This window comes from Borostomias antarcticus (genome assembly GCF_949987555.1).
Source record: "Borostomias antarcticus genome assembly, chromosome: 4".
NCBI classification, from domain to species: Eukaryota; Metazoa; Chordata; class Actinopteri; order Stomiiformes; family Stomiidae; genus Borostomias; species Borostomias antarcticus.
This window is the reverse complement of record NC_140237.1, coordinates 10,038,326-10,064,861: the sequence shown is the minus strand read 5'-3', so window position 1 is coordinate 10,064,861 and position 26,536 is coordinate 10,038,326. Positions and strand designations below refer to the sequence as shown.

At 45.0% G+C, this 26,536-nt stretch overlaps 4 protein-coding genes across 5 annotated transcripts in view; all 4 read left to right on the top strand.

Annotated features, from left to right (window-relative positions):
* The window catches only part of prtga (protogenin homolog a (Gallus gallus)), a gene marked incomplete at both ends in the record, with an annotated part of 40,647 nt that extends 39,631 nt beyond the window's left edge, over nt 1–1,016 (top strand). Inside the window, 2 exons of the mRNA XM_084437303.1 lie at nt 279–395; nt 594–1,016. Coding sequence (XP_084293429.1) covers nt 279–395; nt 594–1,016 — 540 coding nt within the window. The remainder of the gene's footprint in view (nt 1–278; nt 396–593) is intronic.
* A 4,496-nt stretch (nt 1,017–5,512) lies between these two features.
* Nucleotides 5,513–9,983, top strand: pygo1 (pygopus family PHD finger 1). The gene is made up of 4 exons (XM_084437537.1): nt 5,513–5,670; nt 6,350–6,432; nt 6,951–7,827; nt 7,876–9,983. Exons 1-4 carry the CDS (start codon nt 5,622–5,624, stop codon nt 8,214–8,216), a joined length of 1,350 nt encoding a protein of 449 aa, XP_084293663.1. The 5' UTR covers nt 5,513–5,621; the 3' UTR covers nt 8,217–9,983.
* An 893-nt stretch (nt 9,984–10,876) lies between these two features.
* dnaaf4 (dynein axonemal assembly factor 4) lies at nt 10,877–13,212 on the top strand (the record flags this gene model as incomplete). The annotated part of the gene is made up of 9 exons (XM_084437302.1): nt 10,877–10,999; nt 11,163–11,310; nt 11,474–11,607; nt 11,686–11,908; nt 12,004–12,146; nt 12,264–12,373; nt 12,441–12,594; nt 12,736–12,841; nt 13,094–13,212. The coding sequence occupies 9 exons, from the start codon at nt 10,877–10,879 to the stop codon at nt 13,210–13,212; spliced, it is 1,260 nt and encodes a 419-aa protein (XP_084293428.1).
* A 1,532-nt stretch (nt 13,213–14,744) lies between these two features.
* On the top strand, nt 14,745–26,333 carry ccpg1 (cell cycle progression 1). 2 transcript variants are annotated; one of them, XM_084437523.1, is made up of 10 exons: nt 14,745–14,876; nt 17,096–17,166; nt 17,424–17,538; nt 18,264–18,352; nt 18,462–18,675; nt 19,868–20,194; nt 22,208–22,323; nt 23,347–23,478; nt 23,815–25,169; nt 25,290–26,333. In XM_084437523.1, the coding sequence occupies exons 2-10, from the start codon at nt 17,107–17,109 to the stop codon at nt 25,480–25,482; spliced, it is 2,601 nt and encodes an 866-aa protein (XP_084293649.1). In that variant the 5' UTR covers nt 14,745–14,876; nt 17,096–17,106; the 3' UTR covers nt 25,483–26,333. The 2 variants fall into 2 exon arrangements, with proteins under 2 accessions (XP_084293649.1, XP_084293650.1); XM_084437524.1 differs by lacking the exon at nt 23,347–23,478.
* Nucleotides 26,334–26,536: the final 203 nt, after the last annotated feature.

The window sequence follows — 26,536 nt, the reverse complement described above, 5'->3', positions numbered from 1 at the left end:
CCATACACAGCTATGAGTCATGACTGAGCAATTTCTATATTCATGCTATCATTTCAGTCACAAAACAACAAAATTGAACAATTTAGACCTGAGGGTGAGTGAAGGTCTGGTCATCCTAAATAGACCTCCTTATTGAGTTTGAGGACTGAGGGAAGATGATTGGCTCAATACTGATGATGACCATCTGTTATCAACTAAATTCACTCCATAGTCTGTTCTGGTCACAGTGATGATGACCCCTGCACACACACTCACAGCTCTGTCCTCTCCATGTCCAGGGAGGAACCAACCTCATCATCAACAGCCTCGGGCCCATCTACCCCAACACAGAGAAAAATAAGAAGAAGTGGTTTTCCTTCAGTAAGGAGGAGACGCACACGGCTAAGAGGGTTCAGGTGAGAATGAGACACTCGTCTAGTCTGAGACCTCACAGATAAAGCGCTGCATACCAAGCTAACGTACGCTAACATTCCCAAACGTTCGGTAACATTCGTACGGTAACATTCCCAAACGTTCAGTAACATTCGTACGGTAACATTCCCGAGTCGTGTAAAAACACAAGCAGGCGCTAAGGCGAGCGTTTTCGTCCGCAGGGCCAGAGGATAAGCCACGCCTCCTGCTCCTACCAGCCCGGAACCACAGTGCTGTGTTACCAGGACGACTCACCCTCCGCCCCCAACCAGCCCACCTCCCTACAGGTTCTGTTCGGGCCGGCGGGGGACACAGAGGGCTCCTCCAACAGCGAGGGCAGCCACGAGACCGCCGACTCGGGGCGCTACTCCCACGATGACACGGAGATGACCGTCCTGTCCTCCGGCGTCAGCGGGTCTGGATCTCCACGGGCGAAGGAGAGAGGGGGGGCGGACCACGGCCCTGCCCAGGAGAGTGAGGCCGAGCTGGGGGAGCAGAGTCAGTTCCACCTGGAGGCGGGAGGCTCCATGGAGAAGATCTGTCACCACTACCAGACCCCCGACAATACTTCCCAGCCTGCACTTTCTCTCCAGCAGTGTGTGTGACCTCCACCAACCCCCCTCCTTCCCTCCCTCCTCCCCCTTTCCCTCCTCCTCAACCCACCCCTCTGTTCGAATGGACAATGAGCAGGAAGCCAAAACTCCAGAAGGACTTTGGAAGAACTGGACCCAGGCAGGGGCCGGCGAGACTTCTACTACTGCCTTCTGTCAATGAATGTGTTCCTTTTTTTTCATTTTTCTTTTTCATTCTTATTGTTTAGTGTGTATGTGTTCGAAAGAAAAGATCTCACCCACCATGAATGTTTCAAAAGATTGTCAAAAATGTGAAATGTGACTGTTACATTTCTGACATTATTTAAGAGTTTGTCACTGGAGCAAAGGGGATAGTGAGCCCTTCTTTTGCTAAGTATCTACCTCAGTTTACCTCATTGTAAACTCCAACTATATATTTAATAACTACTTATACCTCAGTTATGTAATGGATTTATTCATTTACGTAACATTTGATACTTCCTGATGGCAATAATTTCTTTTTTTGCTCTGTAAGATTCGTCCCATTTCCCTTGATCCTCCTTGTTTGTCGTGAAGTACGGGTTTGCAAGGGCACTGCTGCTGTCACATAAAAGCTTTGTTACTTTTCTTTAGCACAAGTTCAACTGAATTGTTGAAATCTTGCTCACGTTCCTTTACGAGACACTTTGAGTGTTTGGTTCAAGGACACGATCAGACCTCAGAGACATGATCAGACCTCAGAGACATGATCAGACCTCAGAGACATGATCAGACCTCAGAGACATGATCAGACCTCAGAGACATGATCAGACCTCAGAGACATGATCAGACCTCAGAGACATGATCAGACCTCAGAGACATGATCAGACCTCAGAGACATGATCAGACCTCAGAAATTGCTGAAATTCAATAACTGGCTCTATTATCACCATGTATTTTTTCGGTTATCCCTAGTAATAATGGTTTAACAAGGATTATGAATGTCTGCTTTGTGTTTTGTATGTTGGTGTGCGGTTGCCCTTGCAATTCCTGTTTTATACTACCTCGTTTTAAACATTATTTTATTGTGTTATTCATTTCCTAAACTCAGGGAACAAGGTTTAGTACATTTGAAAAGCCATGTATTGTGTGATGTTGCATGGCTGACTGACAGGGTATCTTCTTAAAGCTGAACTGCTCGTTGTATACGGGGGTTGCCATAGATCTGTAATGAATGTCTCTCTAGAATATTGTGCCAGTGACGGTTCCAGCCTTGTGATGCCCACCTCACGGGTTGAAAAACCTTCCTTCTTTCTCTTCAGTTGGACGGATGTGTCTGTGGTTTGGCAGGCCATCTGTTGTTGGTTGATTTCTTCCTTTAGTGTTCTGTTGGGAAATAATATACCAAACGTGCTTGTATTGGCTTGTCCAGTACAGCAGACCTTAAAAGCTTTATAAATGGCCTTATTGTGGAAAGAGCCCCTCAGATGTTTCGGAGACAGTGAGACTCATAAACCAAAGACCGGTCCATCTGGGGGTCGACTCTTTGGCACATGGGGATGTGTGAGGAATGATTGTTGAGAACCAAAAGCCTCAAATCAGTGATATGGAAGTGAAGAATGGAATGAACACCAAAAAAAACCTTTTACCTCCAAAGAAATCTATATTTTTGTCGACTTGACATGTACTACTGAGTACACATTCGCTTTTGTTCTTGAAGTAGTCGATGCGTTACTGTAGAGTAGATTAAATAAATTTAGCACTTGTTTTGTCAGATTAGTTTTGTTTTGTCGATCACAGCCAATATGCAGTGGTGACTGATGCTATCCTCCAAACACTTGTTTGCTCCATCAGTTTGTTTTTGATCTCTTAGCTGGTCTCTGGCAAAGTGATGACGAGGATGATGAGGTTTCCTCCTGGATGGGATCACAATCTGGCAGACCAGCTAAGGATGATGAGGTTTCCTCCTGGATGGGATCACAATCCGGCAGACCAGCTAAGGTGCTGCTTCTTAAACAAAGCCTTGCACGTCCGTGCCCCCGTGGTCTGGTGACCAAACGAGTTGCGGGTTGTCTCAGAAAGTGCCCCCCCCAGGAATTTGGGGTTCTTAACGATGGAATAAGTGACAATTATAATCAATCCCATGCACACAAACCAATTAGTACTACTGATGGTTTCCTTGAAGAGCTTTACTGATGCAACCAGGTGTGTGTGTACATTGTAGGTGAAAATTATATGCAGAGTTATATATATTATATATTGATTCTCACCTTATGTTGCATTAGTATTTTCAATTCAATCAGAGGATTCCAGGCTGGTAGGACGCCTGTTTGCATGAAGAGCGACACAATCAGTTTTACTTTACTTTTGAAAAGCAAACAATGTAAACCAAAGAATTTGAGGTCACCGTTGCATATTGGCAAGAGATCAGTCTAGATGCAAAGTCTTTGCATGATATGTTGCCATTTTCCAAGGTTCAAAAAGCTTTATCTCTTCTTGTTTGATTACTAGTTAATGAATGAGCATCAGCTAGACCACTAATCAGAATGAATGTGGTAGCCCGTTAATGCTTGTAAAACATCATTTGTTGTTGAAGCAAAAACTGACTGTTTTTCTACATTATTTTTACATTTTCTCACTGGAGGAGAAATATATATTATCATTATTGAAAACAACTCCACTTTTTGATAAAGTACCAACTGAATTTTGGTTTTACTTAGATGCCTAAAGTGTATTCATGTTTGATAAGAATCTGAATACCCCTTTAAGAGTGTTGTAAATTAGCATTATCCTGGAAAGCTGTGTTCAAACTGTCAAAGTTCATATTGTATATGGAATATTTTAGTTGTTTTTTGCTTTCTGATTTGCAGGTGTAAACCTCTCTGCATTGTTATGATGCCTGGTGACTGCAGTCCAATGCTCAGATAACATCCAGCTGGAATAGATTGTTTATTATATGGCACGGATATCATTTCATTGATCCTCTGATGTTAGCCTCAGTTGAATGTTGGAGAGGGCGCTGCCATATAGAGCCCTAACTGTCTACCTCAGGTTGTTACTCCAGAGCTGTTACTGTTGTGATGGATGCAGATCCCTGGCTGGAGGAGGCCAGTGTTAAACAGGAGAGATACGGGATGCACATCCTCCTCTTTACGTTTCAAGAGTTTGGTCCTTGTGTTGTAATGTTGTTCTTTTCTGAACACGTTTATTTAAAGGGACGAGGTGGAGGGCTTGGTACTGGGTCCTCCTCTCCGTAGCCAGGGTGGGTCTGTGAAGGCGGGTCTGCCTCAGCTGCAGTGGTGGGGCGCGGAGGGTCATTTACACTTCAGCTCAGGGGAACCCTCTCCTGCCCCACCGTTTTACTGAAGGCACATGCCTCGAAAATTGAATGTACCTTTTGTATTTTTTTGTGTTCATGTTTTTTTTCTTCAGTTTGCTCTTTGTCTTTTATCATAATTACAGCTACAATAATATTCATGCCAAAAATGTTATAATTGTCCAATTAAAGTTTTAAAATGATTTAAAACAATGTATAATTGTGACAGTTATTGATTCTCAGTTTAAATTCAAAATGACAACAAAAAATGTAAAAGGTCATAGTTAATGTGCAAGATGTTTAAGCGTCCGTTTTGTCATTAACATGGGTCCAGTAATCACCTGTATTGCACCTTCCTTCCGTTTAGAGTAACAACAAAGCACTGCATGTGAAATGGCTTCCTTTGGACTGAATGCTTCACCTTTTTCAGTCTGTAAACCCTGGCATTGTCTTCAGTTATTCCAGTTAATCTCAGCAGGCTGCTATCTGCATAAGCAGAGATGAATAGTGGTTAATGCATGAGACAGATCATTATGTTGATTCCACCATCTGTGCATGGTGACAGCAGTGTGACAGTGAGGATCAGTCAATGGTCAGTCAAGGCTGTGGAACGTTAAGAATAGTCCTCTCAAGCACAAGAGATGCACACTTTTTCACTGGTCCAGAGGCAACACAAATATTTTTCCAACATCACGCACTGATAATAACATGAATTACAAGTCAACGATTGCATGAACTGTAAATCAACTGTAAATACACGGCCCTTGTGTGTGTTGAAAATAGGCAATAGGTTTCATCACTAATGATGACATATCATCCCCTTATCTCTCTATGATCATCCGTATGTATTGAGACAAGGTAAGTTAATTAAAAACAATATCATATAGAGATATGCTGATCTGGCTGAGTTATTAGCTTCTGCCCCCTACAGTCGCAGTGTTATATCGGCGGTTCATCATCAGTGTCTCGGCGCGGAGCGGCAGCGCAGACACACTCACATGCCAATATGGAGGGGTATCTGTTCTGTCACGTTACGGATACGTTTGGGAAAATCCCACAACACACATGGTTTAGAGCGTCGACACTCACAACTTGTGGTGAAATGAGTCCTATAATGTAATATGTTTTCACTAGTCGCCGCGTCACACGCGATATCTCAAAGTTGAATTTATGCGCTCCTCCCAAACTTTGCCAACGATTGCAGCTTTCCTCGTCACACACACAGATAGCCGTGATTACTGCTGGGGGGAGAGAGCGGTAGACTACTGTCACCTTTTTACAGCATTAAAGGGATGTGATCTATTGACGATTTTGGTCGTTTAAGTCATGTAAGGATTTTTGTAATGTCAACAGAACAGGATAAAGATGCATTCTCTCTGAAAAGACACCGAGGTAATGTAAGATTTCGGTCTTTTTCCCTGCCCGTGTGGTATGTTGCTGTCTGTAGGGGCATGAACGCTGCTCTCAAGTCTCGACCATAATTACGACTATGAAGGAGCTGGTCGGCCTACCTCAGGGCCTTTGAAGTGTGAATGAAATAGACAGCGTTGTCAATATCAGCCTTCTGGAATGATCGCCCGTGTTCTAAGGCGTTCTAGTTCGCTCGAGCCGAGTGTCGTTCACCAAACTTTCCCTCTGTCGGAATGTGTTCGCGTCGGAACTGCCACGAACTTTTATGGTCAGCTGAGGTTTTTATTGATCGATTGCTGCCGTAACAGAAAGCGAATTACATGGCTGCGTGCTCAGCTTCTCAAAATGCAGGTGTCATTACAGTTTCACTTCAGTCTCACGACAACGATAATGTTGCTTAATATGCAGTAGTCTACTTTATATTAGCGATCGGAGACAGACATTTGATGACAAGAACAGCAATAGCCTATAATATGTCATATTGTAGCCTATATTAATGAACGGCACTTGTAAATAATGATTTGGCCGCTCTTCGCTCTTTTATTTATTTAGATAATACTAAGTAGATCCAAAGAGCATAGTGCTGACTAGGCTTTTAGTTTCACTGCGGCAGGCTATATTTGATGTTAAACTTTGTCTTGTCTGTGCTTCTGTATTTCAGGTGGAGATGGTGGTCTTGAAGGGTTAGGAGGGCCGGGTGTACTACTGGGTCCAGATAAGAAGAAACGGAAATCCAATCCTCAGGTAGATCTAGGAATAGTACATATATGTAGTAGAAGAAGTAGTCTATCTACTGGTATAGATCTAGGAATAGTACATATATGTAGTAGAAGAAGTAGTCTATCTACTGGTATAGATCTAGGAATAGTACATATATGTAGTAGAAGAAGTAGTCTATCTACTGGTATAGATCTAGGAATAGTACATATATGTAGTAGAAGAAATAGTCTATCTACTGGTATAGATCTAGGAATAGTACATATATGTAGTAGAAGAAGTAGTCTATCTACTGGTATAGATCTAGGAATAGTACATATATGTAGTAGAAGAAGTAGTCTATCTACTGGTATAGATCTAGGAATAGTACATATATGTAGTAGAAGAAGTAGTCTATCTACTGGTATAGATCTAGGAATAGTACATATATGTAGTAGAAGAAGTAGTCTATCTACTGGTATGGAATGAAACAGCATTGGAGCGATTGTGTCTATTTATCTCCACTATCACACTCCAGCTAATTCTTTTTTTCTCTCATTGTGTAGCACCAGACTCCCATCTTTTCTACACTGACTGAGTATGCTCCGCCGCCCAACCCAAGCGCTGATCACCTAGTGGCAGCCAATCCTTTTGATGATGGCTACAATGAGCCCTCATTCAAGCCTCTCTCACCTGGGGGCCCATATTTTGGCCATCCCCAACACCCGGGCCTGGGGGGCTACGGCCCTCCGAGGATGGCTCCCCTCATGTCCCATAGGATGCCCTCGGCGTACGGCGGCGGCCTGTACCAGATGCGTAACCAGCTCCACCCATTTCCCCAGAACCAGATGAGTGTTGGGTTTAGTCGCCCACTCGGGTTCCAGTATGGCCACCAAGAGAATCCCAGCTTCAGAAACCAGCCACCGTTCAGCAACAACATGCCCCTCCCACCAAATCATCTGTTTAGACCACACCCAGAAGACAGCTTGAACCAGGGGCCTCTGCATAGTGTGAGCCAAAGTACCCCTCCTGATCACATGGGCCCTGGTTTTGGGGCAGAGGCCAATCCCAGTGGGAATCCTCCCCTAAGGTCCAGCACAAACTCCAGTCCAGGGTTCAGTCAGCAGGAGAACAGCTTCTCTCAGTCCAACACACCCACTCCTAAACCAGACTCGGGGGACTTGCCGAGCAAAAGTTCATCCCAGGATCCGTCTCCACGGAAACCGAGCCACACCTCAGAGGAGGTGATTGGCCAGAACAGCTCTGTGGACCTGAAGTCTAAGAACAGAGGCCCCGTGGCCGGCCAGGAGGGAGGTCCGCCTGCCGCCGCCGCCGAGAAGCGGAACGGCATCATCCACCCCAGAAGTGATGCGAAGAAGTCCCCTCAAACAAGCCCCATAGAGGCCGCCCCACTGGAGAGGAGCAGAGCCGGTGGAGGTGGTGGTTCTGGAGGAGGAGGAGGAGGAGGAGGAGGAGGAGGAGGAGGAGGAGGAGGTGGAGGTGGAGGTGGAGGTTTCAGTGGAGGTGGTTTGGTCAGCAATAAGACTGGGAGGCATCCCAACCGGTCCAGCCACTGGTCGGCAGAACCCGTGTACCCGTGTGGGATCTGCCTGAGCGAGGTGAATGACGACCAGGAAGCGATCCTGTGCGAGGCCTCGTGTCAGAAGTGGTTCCACCGGGTTTGCACTGGTATGACTGAGACGGCCTACAATCTGCTGACGGCAGAGGTGTGCGCTGTGTGGGGCTGCGACGCCTGCATGGAGGAGAAGGGGGCGCAGCTCTTCAGAACCAAGGAGTCCACCGGCCAGCCTGCGCTCAGCATAGAGGGATAGGGCTGTGGACTGGGCTCTGTCTGGGTCCTGCTTTACAGTCAGCTTCTGGTACAGTAGCATCTTTTGTAGAGGATTTTGCATTTCTACTATTCTCATTTTCTTTCTTTACACATTTGATGTTCTTGTAAAAGATGTAGCAATATTGGCCAATGCAAAAACTTGATACAGTATTGCACTTTAATGTTCTATTTTCCTGTTTTGCTGGGCTTCTACGTTGAAGTTGAATTTACCATTGCCTATTAAACAGCTGGCCATGATGATCCCAAAAGTTTGATCATTTAATGTACACTACAGTCCCTCACACGATGTCAGTCAGTCCATGCAGGTGATGTCAAGATCCGTATATCAGTAAGCTATCATCCAGCTGATTGTATTTGTAATGCAACATATTAACAACATTGGCAAATTGTAGTCTCTGCTTATAATCTTCCCCAAAAAGTTGATATGATACTCAGCCAGAGCCTGGAGAGGTACCCCAAAGCTTTGCACCTGCAACTTTATTCCACGACTCAATTTGGATTGCAGATTTCATAGTCTTTGATATCTATTGTTCAAACTGCTGTTATTGAATGTATTTTGAGCCTTAATGAAGTTAACTTCTAAAGAAAATTGTCCAGATCAAGCTAATTAAAATTAATATGCATTTAAGATGCTACAGCACTTTGCTTTCATCTTATTAATAGCCTACTTTTTAATTATATTTTTGTGCAGATTAGATCATTTGAATTATTTGAGTTTTGGGGACCTTTTATTTCTCATTAGGAAAAGTAACATGTTTACTATACATTGTAGGCAGGTCTAAGGAACTTTAAAATAGACTTTAAAAATATAATTAAAGATTCTCATGTCTCATCTTAGGTACTGGCAGAGATTTTTTTGGAAGGATATGAAATAGAATGACTTGACAGAATATTGAATATGGTCAAGTAGGCTACTTCCATTGTGTCATGTAGGTTAGACTTGCCTTACTATCTGCTTTGAGAACCACCCTTGCAGTTCTGCAGTTGTTCTCTGTCTCTAACTACTGTTAAACTCAAATGTTAACCAGAATCATTTGTTGATGTCAAAGACCAATTCACTTAAATTGGAAATGGCCCTTGACATAAACAGTATCCTTTTTAAATAATATTTACAATTGTTTGTTCATATTCTGGCAATTCTAAATTAATAAATGGCATAGCCTACAGTAGATACAGTATTGTATGAAGAGTCTAGTTAATGCCTACTCCGCAATGTGGCATTGTGAATGTATGTGCAATATGTTTTTGTATCAATGTTTGCATTTATTTTGGATTGAGATGAACAGCTGTCTACAGTTCATTCTTACTGATTCAGTACTTTGAATTTCTACCTGGATCAACAGCCACAGAAGTGTTTTGATATGGTGTCCCCACCAGAGCTTTTATCAGTTATCTGTGGAGTGAAAACAACTGTACTGTTTTGTTACATAACTCTATTTATGAAATAACATTTCTAGTGTAACTGAATATTGTGTGATCAAATTGATGTTTATATCCGAAGAAAAAAATGTTACTTCTGAGGGGTTATCGTTGAAGTGACAGGCTTTAGATTCACCCTAAAAGGTCAATTGAAATGTTCATTCCTAACAGTAGGCTAGCCATGTGTATTGAATGTGCTACATGCAATAGGCCGAGCTGGTTTAATTTCTTTATTTTTACATTAGATGACTGTTGCCTGGTGAAACCGGATGCCTTATGCGCAGAGCAGCTAACATGCTGATGGGTGAAAATGTAGTCTACTTGACAAACAATCTCTGTGCTCATACTGCATACATTAAACAATTTGTGCTCTCCCACACTGCAGGGTTGTCAATTTCTTGCCCCCACCCCCCACCCCCACCCCCACCCCCACCACAGGACTCCCACCCGCACCCCCACCACACAGGACCCCCACCCCTACCCCTACCCCTACCCACACCCCCACCCCCACACAGGACCCCCACCACACAGGACCCCCACCCCTACCCCCACCCCCACCACACAGGACACCCCCACCCCCACCACACAGGAATCTGATGAGCAGCCCCCCACCCCCACCCCCCACCCCCACCACACAGGAATCTGATGAGCAGCCCCCCACCCCACAGGAATCTGATGAGCAGCCCCCCACCCCCACCCCCCACCCCCACCACACAGGAATCTGATGAGCAGCCCCCCACCCCACAGGAATCTGATGAGCAGCCCCCCACCCCACAGGAATCTGATGAGCAGCCCCCCACCCCCACCCCCCACCCCCACCACACAGGAATCTGATGAGCAGCCCCCCACCCCACAGGAATCTGATGAGCAGCCCCCCACCCCCACCCCCCACCCCCACCACACAGGAATCTGATGAGCAGCCCCCCACCCCCACCCCCCACCCCCACCACACAGGAATCTGATGAGCAGCCCCCCACCCCCACCCCCCACCCCCACCACACAGGAATCTGATGAGCAGCCCCCCACCCCCTACCCCCACCCCCCACCCCCACCACACAGGAATGTGATGAGCAGCTCATTTCTCATTTCAGGTAAAACTTTAGCGCCAATACGTTTCCCTAGCAACCGATGTTGTGTTGTAGTTACCGGTCACACGTCCTCCTGTCCCAGAGCTAACTAGCTCATCATAGCTACCAAGCTAGCATTTCCTAACTGGTTGAAATGCCTTTGATTGTGAAAGACTACACGTGGACACAGACAGAATCGATGGTTTACATACATGTACCACTAAAGGGAGTGAAGGCTGGGAAAGTAGATATCTTTTCCACGGACGAGTATCTGAAGGTAAGTTGGATTCGTGACCTAACGTTATGCTAACTAATAATGCTAAACAGCTAGTGCTAACAAATTAGCTGGCTAAAGTAGTATCCAATATCCATCTACTTGCTAGCTCTGTCAACCAGGATCAGTATCAAGGTGATGATTGTAAACACTTGTCTATTTGCAGGTGCATTTCCCTCCATTTCTATTTGAAGCTTTCCTCTATGAGCCCATAAATGATGACAAAAGCTCAGCAAAAATTGGAAATGGAGTTGCAGTTTTCACATTGCAGAAGAAAACTGACAGACTGTGGGAGCAACTTGCTATGAGTAATAGTAAGCACCCGTCTACCATCATTCTAAACTGATGAGTGCTTCCACAAACATGATGCAGTTGCATTAGCTAGCGGCATTGATCTAATGTTGGACTCGGCAGTATTCCACAAAGCTGTTTTTTGTCAGTCATCACCAAGTGTCTGTCTGTGTGTCTGTGTGCCAGATGACAAACAGAAGATGAGAGAGATCAGGGAAAGTGCACTGTTGAAAGGCCAGGAAAAGCTGGCTGCAGAGTCCAAAGCCAAGGCTACAAAGAAACAAGAGGAGAGAAAATATGCACTGGAGACAATGATGAGGGTGAGCCCTTTACCTGGTTCCTTCTGTCCACATACCCTGGGAAAACTGGATGAATACATCATGTGTGGTTTATTTCAGCTTGAGGAAGAGGAGAGAGCGAAGATCCAGAGAATGAAGGATGATGAACGTGAGAGAGCTACAGTGGAGTTAGAGGCATGGAAAGTGAAGCAGAGGCAAACAGCTGAGGAGGAAGTGCGATTAAAACTATGTAGTACTGAAGAAAGGAAGATCAAAGAAGTGAAGAAACAGGAAAGTGCAGAAAAGAAACCTGGATTTGCAAAAGGAGACAAGGTCAAGCATGGTAAATAAAGCACCCTCTTACACAGTTGTTGCAATGCCTTATACCATGATCTGCTACCTTTTAAAGAGAGCATCTGCACACGCCCTCTCATATAGATCAGAAAGACAACAATCAAATGAGCAAGAGAAAAGTGGCGGATTTACGAGCTCCAAGATCCGCAGGCACTATCAAAATCTCCTTCACCCCCCGAGTGTTCCCCACTGCCCTCAGAGAGTCCAGAGTACCAGAGGAGGAGGAGGTGAGGCTCCTGTCTCCCCTTTCTCCATTTAAAAGTGTTCAATTGGGAGTTTTGCATTGAGTATTGTTTTTTTTTCTTATATGATCAAGCCAAGTTAAATATCTTGTCTTGGAACAGTGGCTCATGAAGCAGGCGGAGGCTCGTCGTGCTGTAAACGCCGACCTTGCAGAGTTGAACGACCTGACGGAGGAGGAGAGAAGTCCTGACTGGCTCAAGGATAAGGGAGAGTAAGTTAATTCCTATCTGTGAAGCCTTTATATAAAATATCCCCTCATTGTGTTCTGTGTTTTCCAGCAAAATGTTTGCAACTGGCAACTACCTGGCTGCAGTCAATGCCTACAACCTCGCCATACAGCTGAACAGAAAGATGCCTGCCCTGTTCTCTAACCGCGCTGCTTGCCACCTGAAGCTGAGAAATCTCCACAAGGCCGTGGAGGATTCATCTCGGGTCAGTGTTGATATGAATCTCCCTTTTATCTATCCTTCTTTACAAAATCTCAAAGTAAACCAATGAAAAGGCATTCATACAAATATGTGATTCCAGAAACCATTAGTTTTCTGAGGAATACCCACCAATCTCTCACTGCAGGCACTTGATCTGTTGACCCCACCAGTGGCTGACAATGCCACAGCCAGGATGAGAGCCCATGTTAGACGAGGCACAGCTTTCTGTGAACTGGAGCTCTATACAGAAGGTTTGTGTTACATGATCAACTAATATGACCTTTCCTGAACGCTACAGCTTCCTCCTGAGCGGCTATCATTGGTTTTCATCAGTTCATATTTCATTATCTTCCATCCTGAATTGGTGAAAGGCAAAAAAGACAGAAGTGATGATTTACCCTGTGTAACACTGACCCCTACTGGTGAAAGATGTACTAACAGCTCTACTTCACTGTCACTTCCACTGCAGTCAGCTTACTTTTCTCTTCTGAAAATCTTCATAGGTCTTCAGGATTACCAATCGGCTTTGAAGATTGATCCTGAGAATGAAGCTCTTTTATCAGATATACATAAGATCAGGCAGGTAATTCAAGGTGTTGCACCCTGCAGTCTATATCAATAGATCAGCCCACACACATGTCCCTTAGGCTCAGAGGAATGTTTATATATGATGTTGTTGGACATGCTGCCATTTGTATTTTGGTTTGAAAATCAAGCTTGTAATGTTTTTACTGTGGTCCAATAAATGTATAAATCAAGATAATGTAAAGCATTGATGAGTTTCTATCAATTAATTGGAGAGAGTATAGCACTGAATTGTACTTTTTGTGTTTAATACCACCAAGCATTATTCTTGGATGAACTGAACACTCACAAACCATGTCAACATCAATACGACAGTCATCTACTCTACAATGTGCGCATTGTCCCATCTCAGATGGTGTTCTGTAGATTAGGGCAATCATACACCCTGCTTCTGTCCAGACTTGTATTGAATGAGTTGTCACGGTACATGCCACAGTTCCCAAGGTCTTTTGAGAACGTCTGTGACAAAGGGTGGTACGTGCAAGGTGAAGTTTCAAACGTCGGAGGACGGACACCATAGTCACTTGAGGTGGTTTTGTAGAAAAGGCTTTGGGGTTTCGCCCAAGGCACTGGAGAGGTGTCTTTCGTCGCTGGGATCATCATGCTAGAGAAAACGGGGTTTCCTGGATTGGTTGGGGCCAGGTGTTTTCGTTCCTGCTGATGTTCATGGGAGGCTGACATCGTTTGGCCGGTTCATGCAGTTTCCCTTAAGGTCAAATAAAGTAATGTTACATGGAGCCACTGCAACATTTTCTTTGAGTTCTGTATAGGTACAAGATAGAATTGGAATCAGATATCATATTCCCTGCCACCATTTTATTATCTATATATAGATATGTGTTAGAACAGTGAGTATAATATTACATATGTTATAACAGTGAGTAGGCTACTGGACTATGGAATACATTACAGTCATTTAATAGACGCTTCTATCCAAAGGGAATTGCATTTATTAAAAAGTAATGCTAGGTAGCTAACGTTAGTAGCACTATCTCCTTTCTGAAGTGACTATACTATATATATAATAGCATAATCTTGTGCTTAAGTCAAAGTGCAAAAGAAGCAAAATACATACAATAGGTAGCCAACAATATATTTTGTGATATTGCTAATGCTAACATAGTTTCCATGTAATATTTCCTTTTACCTTGCGGTGTTGCACAGGAAAGGGATGTCTTTGATCTTTGTTTTGGTTACCGTAGCGACCCGCCCCCAGCAACATGAAAAAAAATCCGCGTGACGTCGTAACAACAAAGTACAGGGGTGAGTTCAGCGACAACAAAACGTAGCGAACGTTTAGTGAAACGTAAACGGTGGTGTGTTGGAACCCTTCTATTAATACATCCATGATTGGAACTTGGGACATACCGAACATACCAAACACCCACCAAAGCGCACCGTTTTCAGATTGAACTCACCCCAGTTCTGCAGCCGAACGTCTACAGACCCGACACGTGACCGGGGATTGGTGCACTGGGAACAGTAGTTTTCATGGTGGGTAGAGTTGTGCTTTATATTACAGCAAAAACTACATGTCCCATGTGTCATGGCACCTCTCATTCGGGAAGGTGCTGGTGTAGTGGCAGTTCGTTTGTTGTTAGTGATGATACGAAGAGGGCGCAGTTCGGACTGCAATATCAGATTGAATAACTGCACTAATCTTTCAGAATTTTCTGCGTTGGACATCGAGGACCATAACTGGTAAATCCCCGGATGTCAATTTACTCTGAGATTTGATGATGTTTGCTTGGGGTCGCAAGCAAGCTAGCTGTGTGTATATTTTAAGTCATGTCTTGGTGATCCTCTGCGTGAGAACACACTCTGCCCGACCCTCACACTGTGGCGTATTGTTTTTAGCTAGCTAGCCAATGTGAGCTAGCTACGCTGTTATTGCACCTATGCTATGGTAGGGTGCACACATATAACATGTGAATTATTTTAATCACTTGCTTCTCCATTGTATATGATGTAATCCGACATTAGAATTCGGCTACCTTGAATACTCGTCCTTATACTGTATGCCCCCCTTTTTAGACCTCTTCCTAGTTTTTCGTCTCGTTCAAACGCTGAAGGAGCAAACGACTCGGTCCGATACACTCTTGGGTCTTACAACGCCATTGTTCTGCGTTTTGTTTGACATGTTCGCGGGAAAGTCTATAATATATATATATATTATACTATATGTTCTAATATGAATCGAGTGCAATACACGCCGCCTCTTTTAGGGACCATCCCAAACTATGCACGTTACCAAGTCACAGTGAGCTAATTGTTTTGGACGTTGAGATCGTCTACCACGGTAATTATTGTTGCCAAGGCTATTTATTTAAGATTTAATCATCAAAACACCTATCTATAACGTTACTGTATTACTGTAACAGTTCATTTCTTGAATCGAGGACTGAGGGAAATCTATCTATCTTGAAATCTATCAAGACCAATTAGAAAGTATAGGAACACTAGTTATGCAAAATATGTGTCGCACAAGCTCTCTTCAAGTGAATGGAATTCACAAGAACGAGAAGTGCCGGTGCCCATGGACAAGCATATCTATGGACAAGCATATCTATGGACAAGCATATCTATGGACAAGCATATCTATGGACAAGCATTTCTATGGATAGGCAGGCAGCTGCTGCCTAATATGAATGCCTAATACCTAATATCCTCGTGCCAAATGTAAGCAAGCAATGTTATGATCGAGTGTGGCATATTCTGTTAGCTCTCTTTTTTATTTGTCTGTCCGACATGCTGTCACATTTGTTTTAATTTCGTTATTAGAGGGACAATTTGATATTGAATGCTAGGCAGCTCAGTGACGCTGTGGTCAGCAGCTGCATCATTCTCTATGCTGCCAGGAACCGAGAAGGATGAGGCGCAGTGCAGCTTGTGCAGTCAGACTCATACAAGCAGCGAGGCTTGAAGCTAGGGGTGCCAGCTAACGCGAGGCCTGAAGCCAGGGGTGCCAGCTAACGCGAGGCCTGAAGCCAGGGGTGCCAGCTAACGCGAGGCTTGAAGCCAGGGGTGCCAGATAACGCGAGGCTTGAAGCCAGGGGTGCCAGCTAACGCGAGGCTTGAAGCCAGGGGTGCCAGATAACGCGAGGCCTGAAGCCAGGGGTGCCAGCTAACGCGAGGCTTGAAGCCAGGGGTGCCAGCTAACGCGAGGCTTGAAGCCAGGGGTGCCAGATAACGCGAGGCTTGAAGCCTCCAGGTCCCCTGTCCCGTGAGTGGGCGTAATAACGGCAGCCTTTTAGTAACGTCGAGTTACAATTATTTTTACAGCATGGGTTAAGGTTAGGGTTCAACCCATAAATCAAGGTTATTATTGTATAATACGAAACTAAAATTAACCTCCTAATAAAAATAAACTAAATGAATGCATGACGTTTTTAACCGAGGGCTACTGACACCGTGTGGCCTTATTTGAAGATTTACTTCACTTAAAAGCATTGTAGCCTACAAACATTATTTCTCGAAGACTACTGAAATTAAAATCTAAACGAAATAATATAAACACTATATGTATAACTAAAACCCCAACGCAAGAATGGAAACTAAGTGAAACTAAACTGAATCTGAACATTTATATGGAAAACAAGTAAAAAATAAAAACATTTGGCAAAACACAAAACTATAATAATCCTGCCATGAACTGGGACAAAGTTGGGGCATTTGTCTATCCCAGACAGCAATCATTCATTAGTAAAGAGGTCATCGTGACATTCTGTCCATATGGGAGCATGCTACTGATATGTGCTGACCGGGTGCTTTCTTACAGTGTCTCAAAGTATTCTCATTTAAGATACATGAACAACGGTTGCATGAAGACTGGTTAATTTTGAATTTGATCATTTGAAATGATTCTCTCAGGGTTATTTGAATACAGGTCCCTAACTGTAAACCCCATTGTTTTCAAGCAGCTGTCTGAGCGATGTCGGAGAGCTCCAGTGACACAGAGTCATCTTGTGGATGGACCCTCATAAGTAATGAGGTAAGATATTGTTTTTACTCTTCATGTCTTTACTGTTTCTCTTGCCTGTTTGTGCCTGACAGTCTCAAGACCCACTGAGTCCTTTTAGATAAAAAGTTAAACAGAGGGCTTGTCTAAAATAGAACTAAAATAGAAGGACTTATCTCATCGGGAACTAGGTGAAGTTTGATTCTGATAAGGATGCCTCCCAGCATGGGAAGCCTTTCTGGTCCTTTCTCACCACACGGTGTGTTAACAGGCTCTGTTGTGTTTACTAGGGTTCAGATATTGAGACCCTGGGACCTGAGAAGGGGCTGGAATGTGGGATTGACCTCCCAGAGAGTGCTCCAATGCTGGGGCCAGAGCTACAGGATCAGCCAGCCTCCTTTATTGGTAGGAACCACATGCCCAGCCTTGGCCTAGTTAGGATGCACTGTTTTAGGGTTTGTCCACAGATTAAGTCACCATTGAAATGTTGAAATGATCAAAGTCACAGTTTTGTGTGTGTGTGTGTTTTTTTTAAATTATTGATGCATACTCATCAACACCTGCTAATGTCTGGCTTTTGTCTTAAGTGTGAAAGATTACAATTGGCATTCAGTCCCGGAACAAATGACTGCAATAGACACTGGTTTTATTGGCTCCAGTTCCGATCGGCAGCGATGTAAACATGAGCCCTGGTAGACATGCTGATTTTCGTCCCTTTTCCAACACGATGAAGACATGTCTAACAAATACTGCTGTTAAGAACGGATGGTCGACATCCAACTATTGTTCGAAGTGCTTAACAGTTATAATTTGTATGACATTTCGATGGCTGTGCCCTAGGACATTATTTCTGAATGGGTCGTCATCACACTATTGTTCTAAGGGCATATATTATAATTTGTATGAAGAAACACATGAAAAAGAAGAAGTAGGGCTAACCATAGTATCATTTTCACTGGCCTCCATGTTGCTGTCACACCACTGATGTATAAACTCTAGTATCACACTCCTAGTATCACACTCCTACTAATATCACACTCCTACTAATAGTGCTATGTATGGGAAGAGACATTACTATTCCAGTTAAATATAATATTTCATGAATGTTGGTGAATGTTTAATTGTTTCAGCTGAGGGATCTGAGGAGAGGGGTGAGACGTCACATGAGAACACTTTGAAGGAAGAAGAAACCTTAGATTCCACCTTGTCTGCCTCTGAGGTATGAAGACTGAGCAAAACCCATTTGAGTGCCTGCAGAGTGTCTCTGAACCCCCATGCCGTGGTACCCACGGTCCCCATGCCAACCATCTGGAACATATCTCCTGCAGGCGGCCGGCGAGGCGGCGGGGGACGAGCATGTGACCCTGTGCTCCTCCAGTGACCACTCTGACATCGTGACACTGGGGGACGTGAGGGAGGCGGACCTGGGGCCCTGGGAGGAGCAGGCGGAGGCTGAGGAGGCGGGGGAGGCCCCGGGCAGCGAGGAGCTGTACCTGGGCACCTCCTCCAGCAGCCAGTACACCTTCAGCACAGCGGAGACAGGTAGGATGCTGAACACGCCTTCGGCACAACCGACACCACCACAACACTGGGGTGGGACAAACGGCGTAACAAACACAGAACACTTCCTCCTGGAGGAAGGTGGAAACGTTCTGTGTTTGTTGTCCTGTTTGACCTCGCCTTCCGCCCTTGTCCCTAAAGCAGGTTTGGTGCTGAGTTCCTGGAAGGTTCCACAGACTCTATGGGACTTTGGCTGCCATCTGAAATGCCAGCTGTCTGGCAGCTCCTCTCTCTCAGGTGGCGCTGGTGGTGTGAATATGATAGTACGCTTGTCTTGCTCAATACACTGCAAGCCTAACCGTGACAAGCTGCTGTCTGAGGATGTAAACAAGCTCGGCCTCTTTTTGAGGGGTGTTGCAACCGCCGAGCTATTGCGTGCAACAAAACACTTGTGGTATTTGGGCTTGGGGGTGTGTGTGTGTGTGTGTGTGTTTTATAACCGGAAACCCCAGTGAACCTTTGCCAGCTCTGCTGTCTGATCAGATGTAGGCATAACAAAACCCAACTTTGAGGTAATTCCTCCAATAAAACGGTTAGTTTCTAATCCGTATATATGCATAATGAGTTTATTGTGATAGTCGCTCAGTGTCAGATATGGGGCCAGGCTCAAGGGTCAGCCCTCTGCTCATGATGTGACCATAGTAAACCTGATACTGTTGACTTGTTGTTTACTCATCCTCACATGTTGCTCCTGTAACCATGGGATTTCCTAATCACATTTTGCAATCATTCTCTATTAGTGTTTAATGGAATCTAATGAGATAAATGTTTTCCAAGCTGGATTGCTTCACCCCCACCCCCCCCCCACCCCCGAGGTTGAGAGGACCTTGGCATTTGAATTTTCCCTTTAACAAGGGCCCTTCTGTTCAGGGTTTTGGTTCATGTTTTGCAAAACTAAAGCATAATTACATTTGCTTTGCAGCAATCATGTGGAAGCTTGGTTTTCTAATAGCAATTCTGAGTTTGATTATAATATAGCAAGACATGTAGGGGAAATTGGGTATTCGTAACAGCATGGTTTATCAGCATGGTTTACCTGCATGCAAAGGTTGTTTGAAACACTACTTACACTGATTGGACCAATAGTAATGCTTCACATACCATCATTTCCAACCTGTGTGTGTGTGTGTGTGTGTGTGTGTGTGTGTGTGTGTGTGTGTGTGTGTATATGTAGTGTTCCCATTGGAGCAGCCTGTGGTGGCAGACTCCAGCAGCAGTGAGGACGAGGCCGTGGGTCAGGTGACCCCCGTAGTGAGGAGGCGCAGAGCGAGGAAGAGCACCACCAACTCCGCGGCCGAGCCCGAGGAGGAAGCCCAGGAGTCCAGCCACAGTGAGAGAGAGGAGGAGGAGGCGCACCAGGAGGAGGAGGAGCAGCAGCAGGAGGCGCAGCAGGAGCCGCGCGCAGCTCCTCGTCCCTCAGGTCGCACCAGCGGCACCCTCAACAAATGCATCCTGCTGGCGCTGGTCATCGCCATCAGCATGGGCTTCGGACACTTCTATGGTGAGTCAGCGGACCTGTACAGCATGTGTTTGGTTACAAAAAGTTGACTTCTTGTATTATTGTTGTAATGATGTTTGTAAAAAAATATTGACTTTCCCTCTACCTTGTACCGTTTGTTGACTTAAACCTGGTGTTGGTTTGGCTCTCCAGGCAGACTGGAAGGTAGAGTATGGACTATGGGCTTGAAACCTCCGCTGGGTAACTGAAGCCTGTCTGGGTGGTGCGGTCATGTGTTGTTATGTTGACTAGTTTTGAGCAGCATGGACTAAAATCATGTGTGGTGATGATGATGATGCAGCATGATGTCAGCATGCACTACTGATTAAATGTGTGGTCGATTTTTTCCATCCCATTCTAAGGATTCACTGTATCCTGTCAGAATACTGGGATGGAAACAAGCCACACAATCATACAGTATTGTGGTTGTCCATATATACATATACAACACCTCACAATGGATTGATAGATCTTCTTAAACATCACTTGTAGCTTCTTCAGTGTCTGCCTGTCATTTTGCTGTCTATTGTCATGTGTGGGGGGGCGTGTCGCTTCTCAGCGTTCCATGTTTGTGCGTGTGGTTCTGGTTTCCCATTGGGAGGGCAGGGAAATTCCAAACATTTATTCCTAACTGTAGAAACATAAAGTCAGGGAATTGAATACATACAACAATAATCCATGTTTTATTTATGGGATGTCTTGAATAGAAGAAATGGAACGGGAATTTTCCTGTCCTCCTGAATTGAGGTTGCTGTGTCATCATGCCATTTTTAGATTAATGTAACAAAGTGTAGAGCTAAGGAGACTGTGCTGCATGGAAAAATTATTGACATACCCCACAGTGTTAAAGATCCCTATCAGAACCTAGGACATCGATGATAGATCCCTATCAGAACCTAGGACATCATGGATAGATCCGTATCAGAACCTAGGACATCATGGATAGATCCCTGTCAGAACCTAGGACATCATGGATAGATCCCTGTCAGAACATAGCACACCACGGATAGTTTCCTATCAAAACCTAGGACATCATGGATAGATCCCTGTCAGAACCTAGGACATCATGGATAGATCCCTATCAGAACCTAGGACATCATGGATAGATCCCTATCAGAACCTAGGACATCATGGATAGATCCCTGTCAGAACCTAGGACATCATGGATAGATCCCTATCAAAACCTAGGACATCATGGATAGATCCCTATCAGAACCTAGGACATCATGGATAGATCCCTGTTAGAACCTAGGACATCGTGGACAGATCCCTATCAGAACCTAGGACATCATGGATAGATCCCTGTCAGAACCTAGGACATCATGGATAGATCCCTGTCAGAATCAGGACATCATGGATAGATCCCTATCAGAACCTAGGACATCGTGGATAGATCCCTGTCAGAACCTAGGACATCGTGGATAGATCCCTGTCAGAACCTAGGACATCATGGGTAGATCCCTGTCAGAACCTAGGACATCGTGGATAGATCCCTATCAGAACCTAGGACATCATGGATAGATCCCTGTCAGAACCTATGACATCATGTATAGATCCCTATCAGAACCTAGGACATCATGGGTAGATCCCTATCAGAACCTAGGACATCGTGGATAGATCCCTGTCAGAACCTAGGACATCGTGGATAGATCCCTATCAGAACCTAGGACATCATGGATAGATCCCTATCAGAACCTAGGACATCGTGGATAGATCCCTGTCAGAACCTAGGACATCATGGATAGATCCCTGTCAGAACCTAGGACATCGTGGATAGATCCCTGTCAGAACCTAGGACATCGTGGATAGATCCCTGTCAGAACCTAGGACATCATGGATAGATCCCTATCAGAACCTAGGACATCGTGGATAGATCCCTGTCAGAACCTAGGACATCGTGGATAGATCCTTGTCAGAACCTAGGACATCGTGGATAGATCCCTGTCAGAACCTAGGACATCATGGATAGATTCCACTCAGAACTGTAGTGACAGCCTAGTGTTTTCTGTCATACAGGCACAGTGCAGATCCAGGAGAGGCAGAAGGTTGTTGAGAAGATCAGAGTGAATGAGCTTGGTGACTCCAGAGAGCCGCCCCATCAGTGTCCCAAGGGACAGCAAGTCATCGGCAAGGTCTGTGAGGAGTGCTTGACTGGCTTCAATCTCTTACAACCTTAATCACTTTTCACTATTAATCGTTTCCCTTTGATTCTTTCTTCTGGTTCATGTCTTGGGTTTTGTCTTGTCTTTGGTGAACTTTTTTCCAGCTGTAGCCAAGAATTCTCTTCCTCTTTTGTTTTGACTGAACACAAGGTGCACAGTGCCCTTAGGGCCGTTTGTTGTGATCGATCGATCTATCTATCTATCTATCTATCTATCTATCTATCTATCTATCTATCTATCTATCTATCTATCTATCTATCTATCTATCTATCTAAAGTGACTGAATCAGTTAAAATTCCCCATTCACATCATCATGTCCAACTATTGTTCTGATTGTAGATGAGAAGCTTGATTTAATACCTGTTCAAAATGCACACGCCCTGACACTGCGTCTACTGGGGGTTCTCTAGGTAGAATGAGTCCCAAGTGGAATTAGTTATGGGAAACATTATATATTCTTTATACATTGAAAGACTTTTATTTGGGAATTCCACAGACATTTTTGAGGTTTGTTTCAGCAGCTGAACCAACTATTGATCTGACTAGATATTAAGATTTATGCCCGTTCAAAACGGTCAGTCTAACTTCAGATGAGGTGCGCGTGCTGTTATAAACAGGAAGCTGATTGTCTTCTTTGACTGCTGTCTAGGCCAAACTATATAATATGTAGGTGGCTAACTATTTAAACTAAAGTATGTCTATCTCTACCCATCAAAATGCAGCAATACTCATTCAAACTACTCATTTCACTTTTCCTTCTCTCTAAATAGCTGAAGACGAGGCACAGTTTGCAAATTTGTATCGCAAAACAACACAGTACAGTATTAACACTTGCTGTAGTAGCTGGCCACCGACCTGTCAGATTCTCTGTGATACATGACACCTCCTGACACCCAGGAAGGTGACAACTATAAGACTGCTTACTTCAGTGAGTGGGGCATCCTCATTGCAGTGCTTGTGCTCACATTGGTAATGCTGTTTCCACACGTTTAGGAAATGGTTGAGAGTCTGACAGACCTAGAGGAGGAACGTGACACGGGTGACACGGTGCAGTCCCTCACAAGAATAATGGATAAGATTGCTAAAGAGAACCAGGAGCTCAGGTCCATACAGGCCCAGCTACAGGTAACACACCAAGCCCCCTGCTGTTCCAGCTCACAGGCCAAACTGATCAGATCAATGAGGGTGGACTAATACTGTACAACCCAGCTACAGAGTCAAATGCTGCAACAAAATTCACCACCAGTTGATTTGTTTCATTTTTGTCTCAATTGTTTGTGTTGTTTCATTAGCTAAAACAAATTAATACAATTATATTCTTATTGTTTGTTTGTTTTTTTGCTGTCTACCTTTCTCCTCAGCTGAGACAACATTTTGACTCCAGGGGGGCAGTGACAAACTGTCGTAAACCCCTCGGTGGATAATGCATAACCCTCCTCCTTGCTTTAACCCATCCCTCAGGCCCAGAGAGAGGACCTAGTGGTGCAGCTGAAGCAGACCACCGAGGAGAGGACCGTGATGGAGTCCCAGCAGAGGCACCTGGCGGTGGAGAACCAGCTGCTGAAGAGCTCCCTGGAGCGGGAGGAGGAGTCCCTCTCCGCCCTGCAGGAGGAGCTGAGGAGCCTGCGCTCCCGGATCCGGGACCTGGAGGAGCGCGGCGCCGGAGCCGACTCCATCCTGTCCGAAAACCAGCGCCTGAAGGACCACCTGGAGGAGGAGAAGCAGCGCGTCCGCAGCTCCCTGGGCCAACGCGAGGCGCTGATGGCCGAGGCCCAGGCGCTCAGGAAGGAGCTGGACAAGGAGCGCAAGGTGACGGACCAGCTGAGGGAGGAGCTGGATCTGCTGAGCAGCCGCGGCGGGGAGGCGGACCCGGAGACGGAGGAGCTCCAGTCGCGCCTGATGGAGCTGGAGAAGAAGCTGACCTTCGAGCAGCAGCGCTCAGACCTGTGGGAGAGGCTGTACGTGGAGACCAAAGAGGACAGGGCCAAGGGGGACAAGCAGGCTAGGGGGAAAAAGTCCAAACAGGGCGTGATTGGGAAGGTGAAGGAGACCTTTGACGCTATGAAGAACTCCACCAAGGAGTTTGTGCACCATCACAAAGAGCAGATAAAGAAAGCCAAGGAGGCCGTGAAGGAGAATCTGAGAAGGTTTTCCGATTCTGTCAAATCAACCTTCAGCCACTTCAAGGACTCGGCCTCACGCATGATGGACAAGGCTCAGGAGAAGAGGTTCCACGAGAGGAAGGACGCGAAGGCCGCGCGCCACGGCGAGCAGGAGCAGGAGGAAGAGGAAAAAAAGCGCTCGGATGATGAGTCGTGGCTGCATAGGACCCACAAGCCCCTGCACAGACACCCGCGTAAATCCACCGACGACTCCTTCCAGGACAGCCACAACGCCAGGATGTCGGGCGGGAACGTCCAGGAGGAAGATTCAGACCAGGAGAACCAGAGAGGTGTGCCCAAAGGCTGCTCTGGGGTCTTCGACTGCGCTTACCAAGAGTCCATGAGTCTATTCAACAAAGCCATGGACCCCATCAGAGCGGATGAGTTCCACCAGCTCCTACACAGCTACCTCCAGCAGGAGGTGGACCACTTCCACCACTGGACGGAGCTGGAGAGCTTCATCAACAACTTCTTCCACAACGGTGTCTTCATCCACGACCAGATGTTGTTCACCGACTTTGTCAGTGGCGTGGAGAATTACCTGGAGGACATGGATGAGTACCACGGCCACGATGACGACGTGTTTGAGGATCTGGACGAGTACGTCTACAGGCACTTCTTTGGAGACAGCTACTCAAAACGCTATGGACCCAGGTAAGTTTCTGTTATGGTCATACTCCAAGATGTACGTTTGATGAATGCTGTGTGAACATGTGTGAAGGTGAAAGACTGAGGAAATGATATCATGCTCTTCATGTTTGTGCTAACTCACAGCAGGCCCTTCGAAGGCCCAAACATGGAAACCAAAGAGGAGCAGCGGGCCAATCAGCAACAGCGTAAGCAGCAGAGACCCCGCCCCAGACCACAGAGAGACAGGAAGTGGAGCAGATCGGGACGGTACACAGACAGACATATGGCTGATGTCAAAATAGAGCTGGGTCCCATGCCCTTTGATCCAAAATATTGAGATTAATCTGCATTAGTTGTAAATCTGTTTTTCTAATGGCTTAATCTGAGTGTAGTTGCAAACTCTACTCTGGATGTGTTTGAAGGAAAGTCGCCATTTTTTCTTTTATTGTGATTTTGCACAATGTTAACTCTTAACGCTGCCTGAATGTTCCCTACTGTAGCTTTCCGTGTTGTGTAAAGCAATCCTTACTAGGTTAGAGTGGTAATAGTGATGTATCTGAATCTAAACTCGTGCTCACAAAAAATTGCTGCAATGATTTAGACTTAAATTATTGTCTTTAAATATGTATAATCAGAGCAATTACACAGGAATACAGAATATATCAGTTTAAATACGCATTAATTGTCATCAGTTAAGAACTTACATGTTAGATATGCACCTTTCTGAGAGATTTTACAATTGTTTAGGGGAATTATCATTTTCCATGATCAACTGGAACAGCAAAGGTTACGAGAATTCAGATGGAATGCATTTTTTAATGCAAATGTACAACTCACCCCAAATACTGTTCTACCAAACGACAGATGGAAATGTAAGAAGTTAATTGGGAGTAATATGAATAATGTTTGGTGCAGGAAAGCTTGTAAAGTAGTGAAACTACTGAGGAGTGCTGCGTTCATATTTTGAATGATGTGACAAGCTATCCCGGCATGTCTTATGCTGCTACATTAGTAGGATTGTCTGAAATGGTGAGATAAAGTGCAACTGTGTTGTAGTTTTCCCAAGTGAAATGTTTGGTAGTTCAATCGTTTTGTAACATTCCAACCGGTGTTTGACTGCAACCGTTGTCCTTTAATTTACAGTTGTTGAGAACTGCAGCTCTCAAATCAAATAAATAAGAAATAAAGTTCATGTTGGATCTGCCTCTAGGTTCATGTGGATGAAATTAGATTTGGATATCGACTGTGATCCAAACTGACCTGATCTCTCATCAGAAACAAACAATGTTTGACCGCATTAGACAGTTACAACATAAGAGAACTGTTACTCATGTGATAGTTATCCCAAACCAGTTTTGTCTTCCTTGAGCCCCCAGAATCCTACGTGTGAA

What these genes read in the sequence shown, in the direction of transcription:
- pygo1 (XM_084437537.1), top strand. Translation starts at nt 5,622, where the DNA reads ATGTCAACAGAACAGGATAAAGATGCATTCTCTCTGAAAAGACACCGA. An exon ending in AACGGAAATCCAATCCTCAG is followed by an intron (nt 6,433 to 6,950) that starts GTAGATCTAGGA and finishes CTCATTGTGTAG; the next exon opens with CACCAGACTCCCATCTTTTC. An exon ending in CAGAGCCGGTGGAGGTGGTG is followed by an intron (nt 7,828 to 7,875) that starts GTTCTGGAGGAG and finishes GAGGAGGAGGAG; the next exon opens with GAGGTGGAGGTGGAGGTGGA.
- ccpg1 (XM_084437523.1), top strand. Translation starts at nt 17,107, where the DNA reads ATGTCGGAGAGCTCCAGTGACACAGAGTCATCTTGTGGATGGACCCTC. An exon ending in GGACCCTCATAAGTAATGAG is followed by an intron (nt 17,167 to 17,423) that starts GTAAGATATTGT and finishes TGTGTTTACTAG; the next exon opens with GGTTCAGATATTGAGACCCT. An exon ending in CTTCAGCACAGCGGAGACAG is followed by an intron (nt 18,676 to 19,867) that starts GTAGGATGCTGA and finishes GTGTATATGTAG; the next exon opens with TGTTCCCATTGGAGCAGCCT.